This window comes from Dreissena polymorpha, chromosome 1 (assembly GCF_020536995.1).
Source record: "Dreissena polymorpha isolate Duluth1 chromosome 1, UMN_Dpol_1.0, whole genome shotgun sequence".
NCBI classification, from domain to species: Eukaryota; Metazoa; Mollusca; class Bivalvia; order Myida; family Dreissenidae; genus Dreissena; species Dreissena polymorpha.
In genome coordinates this window covers 120651025-120664686 of record NC_068355.1, presented here as the reverse complement: position 1 = coordinate 120664686, position 13662 = coordinate 120651025, and the positions used below count along the sequence as shown (strand labels likewise).

Genomic DNA, 13662 nt, shown 5'->3' with positions numbered 1-13662 from the left:
TGAGAAAGTTTTTCTTTTCTTCAGGTCAAACTAAACAACTGGATATACATGTATGTTTGTCCAGTATCCGTTCAAGCGATACAATATAAACACGTGTAGACAAAATAAATTTCTTCAATAATAAAGGCTAAAATATGGTCCTGTTTTCGTTAGATAAACAGTAACAATCATAATGGGCTACTAGTTTAGTGCGAGATCAGACGTCATTATCAACCGTTACATGACATGCCGTAATTAAAACTTGCCGCTGGTGTAATGTCGACGTTGACACATAACTAACCTGTCGGAGTTTTACAAATATGACCAACCTACCGGATCGCTGAGGACAGACACGGATTACTATAACAGCGGATATTGCTTGGTACAGCTGGATATTATTATGTGTGTATGTGTTTTTCAGATAATTAAACATGCACAATAGTTGAAGTTAAGAAGCATACATATTTAAAAGGCAACAACCAGAAACATGTGTAAATAAAGAGTCGTGTCCGATAATCTATATATTTAATATAAATGAAGTGTAAACAACTACGACAAACAGACCATTAAAAGCGACAAAGGTTAATAACACGATTTATATATTGAAGCTGTCCTTTGTTATCGTGTTATCGTGCTACAATATACAAAAACATCCCTTGGGGGAATAAACATGAATTGACATTTGGATAGAATACGCAAAACACAAGCGCAGGTATAAACAGGTGATGAATCGTTCAACATATTTAGTTAAGAAATAGTTAAATATTTATAAATAAAGAATCGCGAAAACTAGTTTCTACACGTTTAAGTGCTGTTCCTATATACAAGGACAATGTCGTTGCCTTTTGCATTTGCAGTGTTTGGGACTTTCTTTATCAGCGTTATATTTTACATAAAGTCGTTATTTAAACAGACGTCAGCAATTCCTCAGCTTCATTTCAAGGAGTCCGCTTTAGCGTCACATCTGTTGAAACGGTGCCGTCTAATGACGCGAAAGTTTGATCCTCCGTGGTGTGTAAGAAACGCCCACATTCAGACGATTATGCCATTTTTAATACCAAGTGCTAATATTGAATTTGATCGGGAATATCTCCAAATGAAAGACAGAGGCGTGGTTGCGTTGGACTGGGTAACACATGTTTCTATTCACAAACGCAAGCGCTGTACAGTGCTTTTAGTTCTTCCTGGACTTACAGCTGACGCCGTTAGTGTTTCACACCTTTGTAGTATGGCGGCGGATAAAGGCTACAGACCAATTGTGTTCAATCAACGTGGCTTTGGCAATACTGTCCTTACTACTTCTAAGTTGCTGAGAAACGGCGATCCAACAGATCTCAGAGACGTTGTAAAATTCATTCACGGACGATATCCGAAAGCTTTAGTTACCATAGTTGGCTTCGGAACCGGCTGTGAACTATTGTTATCATATCTCGGAGAATTCGGGTCATCGGCAAATGTATGTGCTGGTGTGTGTATATCAGCATGCTTTGAACGCTCTAAACGTTTTACGAAAATGACGCAAGGATTATATGACGTGTTATTTCTTAGCAAATTGAAACTTATATTGTACACACATTCCATATCACTGTCAAAGTATATTGATTTTACGGAACTGCTCAAGTGTTGGACATTTAAGGAATTTGATCACCATGTTTTTCATAAATTTTACAACTTCACAAATATTGAAGAATTCTGGGACATATTTCATCCTTTAAGAGATGTAGATGAAATTGCAGTGCCGCTATTATTTGTTAATAGTCTGGACGACCCGTTCTATTCCAAATGTAAAATTCCATATGAGCTGTGCAAGTATTATCCACAGTTTCTAATGGTTGTGACGAATAATGGAGGGCATTGTGGATTCAGGGACGCGCTCACTGATGAAAGTTGGGCCGACAGGCTAGCGCTAGACTATATCGATTCTGTGCTAGAATTTACCAATCAGGGACATACAATTAAGTATGGCAAATGTGCGAAACGATCCACAATATAAAAACACGCATTACATTTTGATAAAATACTGTCCCATCCTTCTATGTTTAATGGTATGCGTACGTTTTATTTCTATTGATAAGATTTGTGTAAATAAAGAACATATTTCTGAACATGTCGAATATCTTGACGCGATCGTTGTGAAAGTTGGTATTGGCTTCAGAATGTAAGCAAGGTATTTTACATTACTATGCTAATTTACGGAAACGAATCGTTTTAGTTGACATAAGTGATATGTATAACGAGATAATGCTAATTCACTTTCCATCTGCAGTGTCAATACATGATTATACAACAGTAGATGTATTTGAAACAAAATATATTGTTGTTCATTCTTTTATTTACACGAAACATGGATTGGTTGAATGATAATTACAATGACTTATACATAGTATTTTAGCAACAACCAAACATAATCGTAACTGACAGTTTTAATTCCATAATACTGAATAAACACAACCTTTATCAATATTTACCTGCAGATATACATTACTTTCCGTATGTAATGTTTGCGCAAAAACATACTGCATTAATGCATAAACGTGGTAGTTTTTATCATACCACCGCATTGATATCTGCCTGATATGACGTTGCCTGATATATTTTTTTATCATACCACCGCATTGATATCTGCCTGATATAACGTTACCTGATAAATTTTGTTATATCATGGTCAACAGTAAGTTCTTATATCAGTCATGTGTGGATGATGGTCATAATACTCGGCATCAACCAAAAAGTAATAATTTTAGTTCAATCGAATCAGATTTAACAAACCAAACAATTTGATACCAAGATGTAATATATTTTAAGCACAAAATGCAACACAAACAGCAAAAAACATTTTTTACAAATATTAAGCGCGCGTGGTCATAATGTCATTATTAACACGTCAACCGAAAAAAGTCATATTCTTTCCCGCTAAAACTGCAGCTTTTTAGCGATTTGTTGATTATTTCTTTAAAATCGGGGACGTAGATGTTTGATAAACAGAAAAGCAGGTTACTGCTTGATCTTTTTGTAATATATCAGGCTCGGAACGAATAAAATAACGGCTGGTCAAGCCTCGCAGTCATATTATTCTAAGCCTTGCATGATTTAACAAAAATATCGGACAGTCACCTGTTATTCTCTATACATAATGACATTGACGTTGCACGCATGTATCACCGTACATCAGGAAAAATCTTTTGTTTGGTTCCGTGACAAACTTCTTGCACTTCAAAGAATTTCCGAGCCCGTTGTTCGAAGTAGTAGGTGTAAACAGTACTAGTTTGAACTTGCACAAGCGCCGACCAAAGAAATATCCATGAAACTGTTGTGTAGCTTGCAACCGAATTGCGCTTTCATTAATTTGTGTCTATTTAACGAAGCGATGTTAGCTAAGGTTTTTGTATTTACCATGCGCCTATCATGCCCTGTCAGAAATGCAAATACAAATGTCCAGCTTCTTGTTTAGTTAGTGCAAATATCATATTATGTTATGAAAAATGAATGCACGAAAATAGAACACACACATAATTCTACATAATTTCAATATGTTGTAACATCCCGCTTCCTTAGTGCCCGTAGGCTAGTACAAGAGATTAAAGAAGAACATCTAAAGTTGTGCATACAAGTGCTCTATACAACTATAAAATATCTAATGCGTGGAAAATAAAACTCAAATATATGTTTTATTTTCCTATATTTATGTTAAAACTGCATGATTGCGCACTCACCGTGAAAAATTCTTAGCTCTTCAAATTATTTTTCATAAGATCCTTGTTTAATTTTAATACTCATATTTTGTAAGGTACACTCTGTTGAATAACATTTCATAGTTATTCATGTAATGTTTACAAAAACGTTTAACGCAGTTATAAAACAACAACAGAATGCTAAGCATATGTTTGTGGACGTTACATTTTTTTAAATAAAATGTACGTCTGTAAATGAGGGAATGCCACAAAGAAAACAACGGGTATAACATAGGTACTGTAAATTGAAATAATATGTCCCATTGACAATCATTTCAGCCTTTTTTTTACCGAACATACGTTCTTGTAATCGCCGAAAAAAGTCATGGTGGTTATATTGTTGTACTTTTTGGGCATTTCAAACGCGTCCATATGACCAAGTCACTCGATGCAGGATCAGCCATAAGTCCTTGGAGAAGTGCACTTATCGTTCGTTTCGCTAACAGTGTCTTAATTGGTTGAGATTTTTTCCAAAACGGGATATAAAATAAATGAACTTTGTAACCATTTAAGCAATGCTGGCAGACACTGGAATGATGGTAATGCGATGGAGTTGTTCTACAGTATGTACCATGTACCCAATTAAAAAGATTATTGTATCAATGTATTCTTTCTGTTGTTTAACTTTCCCTTGTTTATGATATGTTTGTACTTACTTTATAAAGCAAATACTCGATAATAGGAGAAGATTCATGTATAATTAATTTTAACTTATTTAGATGTGGCTTTATTTCAATATATTCAAGAACATGTAAAGCACGCAAATGTTTAGCCTTATCAACAGAAAAACAGATTATGGATCATATGTATAAATTTATGAGATACCTACAATACAAATATTTTAGGATTTATATTTCTATTGTATGTATGCGTCTCCTTATATTGCGTGGCAAAAGCTTAACTATAATTATTCAAAAAATCATTTGATAAAAAACTTAAACTTACAACCTGCTCTGTATATAATTGATAGTTTACAAGGCTGTGTCAAAGCCATGTTTTACATTATATGCCAAGATTTAAAACTGAAATTAAATTGATCGATAACTTTTCCAATATGTAAAAATCTACATCGGAAAGCGTCCGTCGTCGATTGGATGTACTTGAATCCCATAGTCTTTGTATAAGCTTAGGATTACGAGTTTCTGCTAAGCCGCGCAAGAATAAAGGCGTTTATCAGTATATCCGTAACGCCATTGTTTTGTACAATTCACAATTTCAAGAAAGTGTCCATATTGATTAACGCGCGATATTGTTTTAAGCTGATTAACTATGTGTCCTGGATTTAAGTGCATGCATTTTGCTTTAAATTATTGAAATAATATTTAGGGTGTTATACTTCCTCCGTGGACGACATAATCCTACTTTGCCAATGCCATAAGCTGTAAACATTTTAGAATTACGTTTTTTGGCACTATACCATAACTATAAACTATAAACGTTTTTGGTGTCAACTTGTTTTTACTTATTCTGTTTAAACGTGAACTATATTTTACTTAGTCTTGATACCAATCGGTAAGAAGTAAATCTAAATATTAACTGTTATAAAATCTAGCGATCTGATGATGACCAAACTATGAAGCATTATGATATAAACTAAATAAAACGAACGACTTTAGTTATATTGCATTGCTGGAAAATAGTCCATCATCAATACTAGATTACAACTCAAGATACGTGTCGGTCAGTGTTCATTTACTTTACATGAGTTGGTGTTAATTCAATACACATTTTTTCCTGAAATATGCTCTCGCCATGATAACATAAATCGAAATAGCTAACTGTAACGTGACGAGTACCAATTCTCAATACGTGTAGTATTATTCCACTGCTAATTAAATAACAACCTTTGTACCAATTTAAATGGGTATATGTTAAAGTTCGTATATTGAAATAGAACACATCTGCATTAAGCCTATATTTTGTTTAACAATGATAAAACCAAATCACAAAATAAAACAACATTATAGTTTTCAAAATTTAAAAATTTGTTTAGTTTAAAAAATATATTTTTTAAAAACGTTTTAAAACAACTGCTTTTTAGTGTTATGATAGAACATGTTAGCGATATCGCCTGATACATTTCCTGCGACTTTTATTCCCAAGCGAAATAGCATACGTCAATGAATTCTAAGCGGTGAGTTTGTTCTTACAAGCTATGTATATATCACTTTAAGGCTTTTTAGACAAATGCTATTAATCATGTTCATAGCGTTTGGAGTTAATACCATGTACGATACCAATGCTTGCTACGAACGGTCTTTACTCACCATGTACATGTCGATCTACTGCAGATAAATCATCGGATATCATATGTGCATACACTTTGTGACCAAACAGTAGCAGCTCGTTATTACCGATTTCAGGGGTAAGATTATTCATGATTTGGTTTATTCGTTGACCGGGTTTGTTGAACGATTACATTAGCTTCGTTCAAACAAACACATAAATTTGCATGTTATATGAATAGTAAGAACACTGTTCACGATCTAAATAACTGTCCAACCTTTAAATGATTCATATCATACCATACACGAGGCAGAGTAAGGTTTATTGCCGATGTCAAACATACTTTATTTGCCTTGAAAAAGAACAATACATATTCGGCATTAAAACTATCATGCCAGTTTGTTGAATTGAATTCACACCATTAAGAAAAGCTTACATTAATATAAAACGAAAACCTTTGGTAATATGTTGTAGTTATATAACACAGAATCTTAGTTGTATGCAATTGCATGCACTTGTCTCATTACAAGTTCGAATTTTTGTTAGCCAAACGTGCTAGTGGCATATTCGATTCAACCCGTCTGATTGAATAAATCAACCGGAATTGCAAAGCCACAATTCGATTGATATTTTATAAGTATTTGTCAGATCTGCAACTAGATAAAATGCACTAGTGGTTTTATTTTTATCATATAAATATATTTTAATATATATTAGTTATTTTTATCTAAAATCAAATAAACAATATAGATACGTGCATACACCATACATTACAGTGCCTTTTAATAGATTTGCATACATCTTTTCAATATTACTGGATAATGTTGTAGTATGTCAATGTTATTCACTGAAACAAAAAGTCGGACAACACGTTTGGTCGGTATGTGCTACTTGGGAATGCGTAGTGGGTCGATTATTTGGCGGCGAGTGAGCAATTTAACCTTATTAGGGAGTACAAATTCTCTGGAAACCACTGATAATAGCCGCTGTATACCACTACAAATGCCAGTTGTTCTTACACTCTATGTAACGAACACATCGAATGTGAAAGTTTTTCTTCAAATAAATCGACCACTAGGTCAACCAATGTGTGCCAAATTACAGGCACGAAATGTGTAACGCTACAATACATTAGTTTTTATCTGAGCTTGTATCATGAGAATTAGAGAGACTGTGGGTATTCCTAAACGAAAAAATAACTCGAAACAAAAGTGTGTCTTGCAAATTCAAAATGTACTGAATGTATTGAAATCGTAAAAGCATGATAAGACAAAATATTTGCAATCGATAACATGCTATCTTAATACGTTGCGTTTCGTAGTGCAAACATGTGCACTTCGGTGTCAAACTGGCGGTACTTTACAATGATTTACATGGGTGAATGGTATGTTGGTGCAATTTATTATGAGAATTTTAAAAAAGTTGTCCACAATTGCTATGCATGAAGTCAAACGCATTTTATAGGCTTGTGTAAAACAAAACATATTTATAATTTAGCAGTTCTACACACCATAAAACTACAGTATGACAAAGAACTGTTCAATCGATTTTGTATATTATTCTGTATAGATTTCAAGGCATTCCAGCAAAACCGGTGTTCACATAAAATATGCAAATATAAACACATATCACAGTTACTATGGTATTGTTTAATTGAAAAAAAAAAATGCTTGTGAATACCATAATGCCTAATAAGACACTGTTTACACTGATTTATATTAATGTCCGTCGTTTTAGTCCTGAAGGTATACATGAACTATGAGCTAACATGATCTTAAAAACTTCATAAAGTGCAATAAAAAATGTTGTCTAAAATATACATTAAAATATGGATTATTATCTATATTTGTTTTGTCAAACTCTTGTGTGTAATTTGCATAGTGGATGATAGATTTAATAGTTAAAACATGTGTTCATTTTTCCTTCACTTGTGAAGTTTTTTTTTTATTCTACCGACGTCTCATCTGTAAGTGAATGATCATAATCTTAAATTCACACATCATGTTTATCGAATATACGTTATTATATTTGTTATGTCAAAAATAAGACCAAGCCTATGAATCCTTCCGTTACAGTTACAGTTTGAATATTAAACTGAAACGGATCGATTGAACTCATTAATATTTTACATTTTGAACGCGATATTTTTATTCAATATGGGTTTATTAATGAATACTATAATTTATCTCTTTATTCCTATTCAACAAGCTTATTAAAAGCAAACTTACCACATGGAACGGTTTATTGGAGTATGTTACTGGAGCTTAATATAAGTAACTTGTATAATTCACACGAAATAAAAATGTATGTACGGCCAAGCAAATATTCATTACTGAAATTTAAGGGTTTCCCAATGGAACTTGCTATATTATAATTATAATAAGGAGTCAGATATTCGAAATAATTTTTAATAATACGATGAGTAAAGAGTTTAAACGTATTATAAAGCATTTATCTTTGCCTGAAGAAACAATGTTGGTGCTGAACTATTCACTTTATTGTTAGTATTCATGTTTGCTGGTTTTGTGAAAGCCATGTATTGGGTGCCAAGAATATAATTTTTATAAAGAATCTCTGCTATAATGTCGGATACTTATAAAATGCACATATATTATTGATAGCTTAAATAGTTCATTATCAGCTATATTATTAAATCGAAAATGGTGCTATTTAACCTTTAAGTCTGTCCAATAGTATTATTCGTATACGCTAATTGCTTGTCAACTGCAAACAACAAATGTAGCAACTCCCCACGCATTGGCCTATTGTACTTTCTGATGAACTAATAAGTCATTATAGAGTAACAATAGGGCATACGAAAAAGAGGCTTCGAATTCATAAACTCATGATTTGAGAAAAATAAAGGCACAACATGTATGCATCATGAATTCAAAATAGGTGCCATGATAGTATCGCTAAACTTATCAGCTATTAAAGAATTTCATTTTAATGCTACACTACCTAAACTGTGTGATAAATATGTTGTATGTAGGTAATTGTCTGTTTTCTCGAATCGATGTCTGCTTCCATATTTTTTCTTAAGTTATCGGGGAATGAAGTAAAGACGTTTTAACCGACATCGCTCATGAACTCAACTTTTTTGACAAGCATCATCAACAAGAAACCGTCGGAGACGGGTGTTGCTCCCCAAAGGTTTTATTTGTCACAATATTGCACTATATATTCAGATAAAAGGAAACGTCTTGAGGGCAAAGTAGTTTGGGGGACAAGAATATTTTTATATAAAATTTCAAAGGGCCATAACTCTGTGAAAAATCATCCGACCAGAACCCGCTGATAATATGCACATCTCCTCTTGGTAGTGAAGCTTCCTGTAAAGTTTCATTGAATTCCGGTCATTAGTTGCTGAGAAATAGCCCGGACATGAATTGCACTATATGAACAGTTAATGGAAAAATTTCAAAGGGCCATAACTCTGTGAAAAATCATCCGACCAGAACCTGCTGATAATATGCACATCTCCTCTCGGTAGTGAAGCTTCCTATAAAGTTTCATTGAATTCCGGTCATAAGTTGCTGAGAAATAGCCCGGACATAAATTGCACTATATGTACAGTTAATGGAAAATTTAAAAGGGCCATATCTCTGTAAAAAATAATCCGACCAGAACCCGCTGATAATATGCACATCTCCTCTTGGTAGTGAAGCTTCCCATAAAGTTTCATTGAATTCCGGTCATTAGTTGCTAAGAAATAGCCCGGACAAGAATTGCACTATATGTACAGTTAATGGAAAATTTCAAAGGGCAATAACTCTGTGAAAAATCATTCGACCAGAACTCGCTGATAATATGCACATCTTTTGGAATTGAAGCTTCCCATAAAGCTCCATTGAAATTCGGTCATTAGTTGCTGACAAATAGCCCGGACAAAAATTGTGCACGGACGAACACACGGACGCACGGAAGTACGGACGGACAGACGAAGCGGCGACTATATGCTCCCCCCCCCCCCAAACAAATTGGGGGAGCATAATAATACGAACGGTACATTCGGATTCCCTCTAAAACCATAACGTCAAAGTTACGGATGGCTTCACGCCTTGATACTGACTGTTTCCGTAATGTGTTACATCCATCAACTTACACATATATTATAATCAATTCTTGCAGAAGTACTAGATATAACTAACTGTTACGCCAAATTATCCCTGTAGCTGAGTCTTAATGTAAATATGTGAATATAACCCTGATATTAACTCCAAATGAATTCTTATGAAATATTAAGTTGAAATTTCATACAAATGTATGTGTGTAATAAAAAAATATTTAATTGAATTCATTGTTATTTTTACGTTTCAGTGTGATATTTTGTTACAAATGAAACCTTATAGAAATGACAATGACTAATCTCAGAATGTATATTCTGGGTACAAATCATGTTTCACTATTTTGTAATTAATATATTTTAATGTACAAGTACGTGTTTTTTTACATTTGCTAACGCAATATGCACTGTGTTGGCTTAAGATGGTGAAATAAAAATAACCTGAATTTGTGACAAAATAAAAAAAAGAAATTGAGTAGCTAGCACGCTATTGAAATCCTTTCACCATTATCGAAATAGCGTGCAAAAGTTGCCTAAAGCCGATTTAAATAAACTTATTTGTGTGAAACTAAACGGACAAACTATTTTTGGCAATTAGACTATTGCATTGAACAAAATATTACTATTTCTGACGTCAGAATATTTTAGACTGTAACATTTCCGACCTCAGATATTCTGCTTACATAATTTTCAACGTTATTCGATGTAAATCCATGGATACAATGTAATGACACTAAGGTGAATCTTGCGATTCGGGATATACAAATTGCCGATCTAAAATGAATTATCCCTTGTCTGCTCACGAAATAAATTGAAAACAGATTGCACGCTGTGTTCATACTTAGATCCGCATTGAAATTGATAAACATGTAAACAGTTTAATACGAATTTAATTCGATGTAGGACTGCTGGTAATCGAAACGAAATATAAAAAGTGAAAACTGATCGTGTTCGCTGATTTTCCCAAGAGTATGGCTTTCGGTTTAGTATTTATATCCACGGAGAGATATCAATAAACTAAATAAAAATATCTCAATTTCCAATTCACTTTGCTTACACGGTTTTATCGTTTATATGTTATCAAAAAAATTATGCATCCGATCAAAAACATGCAATCTTTTCATCATGACATTAACATATTGTCAGTCTACATTTTTCCTGTCAATGAACCAAATGCGCTTCTACCCTTACGAAAATTTAGGCCCTGTGGCAACTAGTAGCGGCTTAGTTGCCGCAATGGTGCGGCTAAATTGCTGCTACTAGTTGCGGCTACGTAGCAGCAAGGTGGTTTTTCGAATGCAAATGAGCTTTCTGGTTACAAGTTGCGGCTAGGTTACCGCTATACTAGTTCTGGCTATGTTGCCGCTACTAGGTCTGGCTCTGCTCTGGCTACTAATTCTGGCTACGTTGCCGCTACTAGTTGCCGCTACCTTGCGGCAAGGTGGTTTTTCGTATGCAAATGAGCTTTCTGGCTACTAGTTGCGGCTAGGTTGCCGCTACTAGTTTTGGCTAAGTCACCGTTACTAGTTCTGGCTATGTTGCCGCTACAAGGTCTGGCTCTGCTCTGGCTACTAGTTCTGGCTACGTTGCCGCTACTAGTTGCCGCTACCTTGCGGCAAAGTGGTTTTTCGTATGCAAATGGGCTTTCTGGTTACTAGTTGCGGCTAGGTTGCCGCTACTAGTTCTGGCTTTGTTACCGCTACTAGTTCTGGCTATGTTGCCGCTACTAGGTATGGCTCTGCTCTGTCTACTAGTTCTGGCTACGTTGCCGCTACTAGTTGCCGCTACCTTGCGGCAAGGTGGTTTTTCGTATGCAAATGAACTTTCTGGCTACTAGTTGCGGCTAGGTTTCCGCTACTAGTTTTGGATATGTTACCGCTACTAGTTCTGGCTATGTTTCCGCTACAAGTTGCGGCTATGATGCCGCTACTAGTTCTGGCTATGTTGCCGCTACTAGTTCTGGCTATGTTACCGCTACTAGTTCTGTCTATGTTACCGCTACTAGTTCTGGCTATGTTGCCGCTACTAGTTCTGGCTATGTTACCGCTACATGTTCTGGCTATGTTGCCGCTACTATTTCTGGCTGTGTTGCCGCTACTACTTCTGGCTACGTTGCCGCTACTAGTTTTGGCTATGTTGCCGCTACTAGTTGCGACTATGCTGCCGCTACTAGTTCTGGCTATGTTGCCGCTACTAGGTCTGGCTATGTTACCGCTACTAGTTCTGGCTATGTTGCCGCTACTAGTTCTGGCTATGTTGCCGCTACCAGTTATGGCTATGTTACCGCTACTAGTTCTGGCTATGTTGCCGCTACTAGTTCTGGCTATGTTGCCGCTACTAGTTCTGGCTATGTTGCCGCTACTAGTTCTGGCTACGTTGCCGCTACTAGTTCTGGCTATGTTGCCGCTACTAGTTGCGACTATGCTGCCGCTACTAGTTCCGGCAACTAGTTCTGGCTTTGTTGCCGCTACTAGTTCTGGCTATGCTCTATTGTGATATCGACCTTGACCTTTGACCTAGTGAACCCAGTTTCAATAGGGGTCATCTACTGTCTATGGCAAATGAACTGGTCTTCCGACAGACCGACCGACAGACAGACATCCAACAAAACAATATCCCCCTATTTTGAATGGTGACATAATCATTAACAATTTGCATGATATATACACTTCAAAGCAGATGCACAATTCTTCACAATGTTCCCTTGGGGTTATTCAGGTATAGACCTGACCATTGTATTCTATCAAGTACTGACTACTAATGATTGCAATCGTGTTACATCGACTATCTCCGGATGACTCCGCAAGGTATCCAGAGTGTAATGTTTGCAATCCTTGACAACCATGAACATATATGAATCTACAATACCATATTATAAATTGCAAAGCAATGCATTTTCTACTAAGAACCTCTAAAGTTCAGTGTTATTTTAAGTAAAAAGGAATTGGATTTAGTTTTACTTGTTTTTGTAGTTTTTGTTTATTAACTTTAACTTGTCTTAAGTTTTTTGATGATTTAGGAGAAATGTTCGAAATATATTTGACCATTTAGGACAGCTGTCCTGAGGAAAGTGGGGCCAATCTGAAACACTGCAACATTATTTATTTTTTTATCAGAAACCCTCTTAGAAAGAATATATATGGGTTGCTTTTGTCTTTTATGTTGACTTGACGAATGGCCAGCCCAACAGCTAGAATTAAAACATCATGACAACCTTTTGAAATAATCCAGAGATAAAAATAATCTTGCTCTTATAATTTTACTGCTATTGTTTAAAAGACAAACAATTGAAATGTAAAAATAAATTATGTTATAATAAATAAAAATAGATACAAACCTTCAACAGATGAATATAAACATGATTTTTATTCAAAATCTTTGTTTTAGCTAAATGTCAAAAAAAATGTCAGTATTAAAACTTGAAACGTCCTGTTTTGGGTATGAAAAATCAAATTTAATATTTCAATTATGCAGGTTTTTATTTCCAATACAATGCTTTTTCATTATTATACACCAATTGAAACTTAATGAATCATCACAGCTTTCTTACAAGTGACTTTGATTCTTCCCAAGTAACTTCTTTTTGTTTGTAAGATTCTTCAGCCATTTTGAATTTTTGTTTCAGTGATGTCATGTCATCATACAAAATATGATGTTATT

General features: G+C 34.8%; 1 protein-coding gene across 1 annotated transcript; it reads left to right on the top strand.

The window, feature by feature from the left end:
• Positions 1–241: 241 nt before the first annotated feature.
• Positions 242–2025, top strand: LOC127866909 (protein ABHD15-like). Its single transcript, XM_052407774.1, has one exon. The coding sequence runs from the start codon at positions 812–814 to the stop codon at positions 1970–1972; it is 1161 nt and encodes a 386-aa protein (XP_052263734.1). The 5' UTR covers positions 242–811; the 3' UTR covers positions 1973–2025.
• Positions 2026–13662: the final 11637 nt, after the last annotated feature.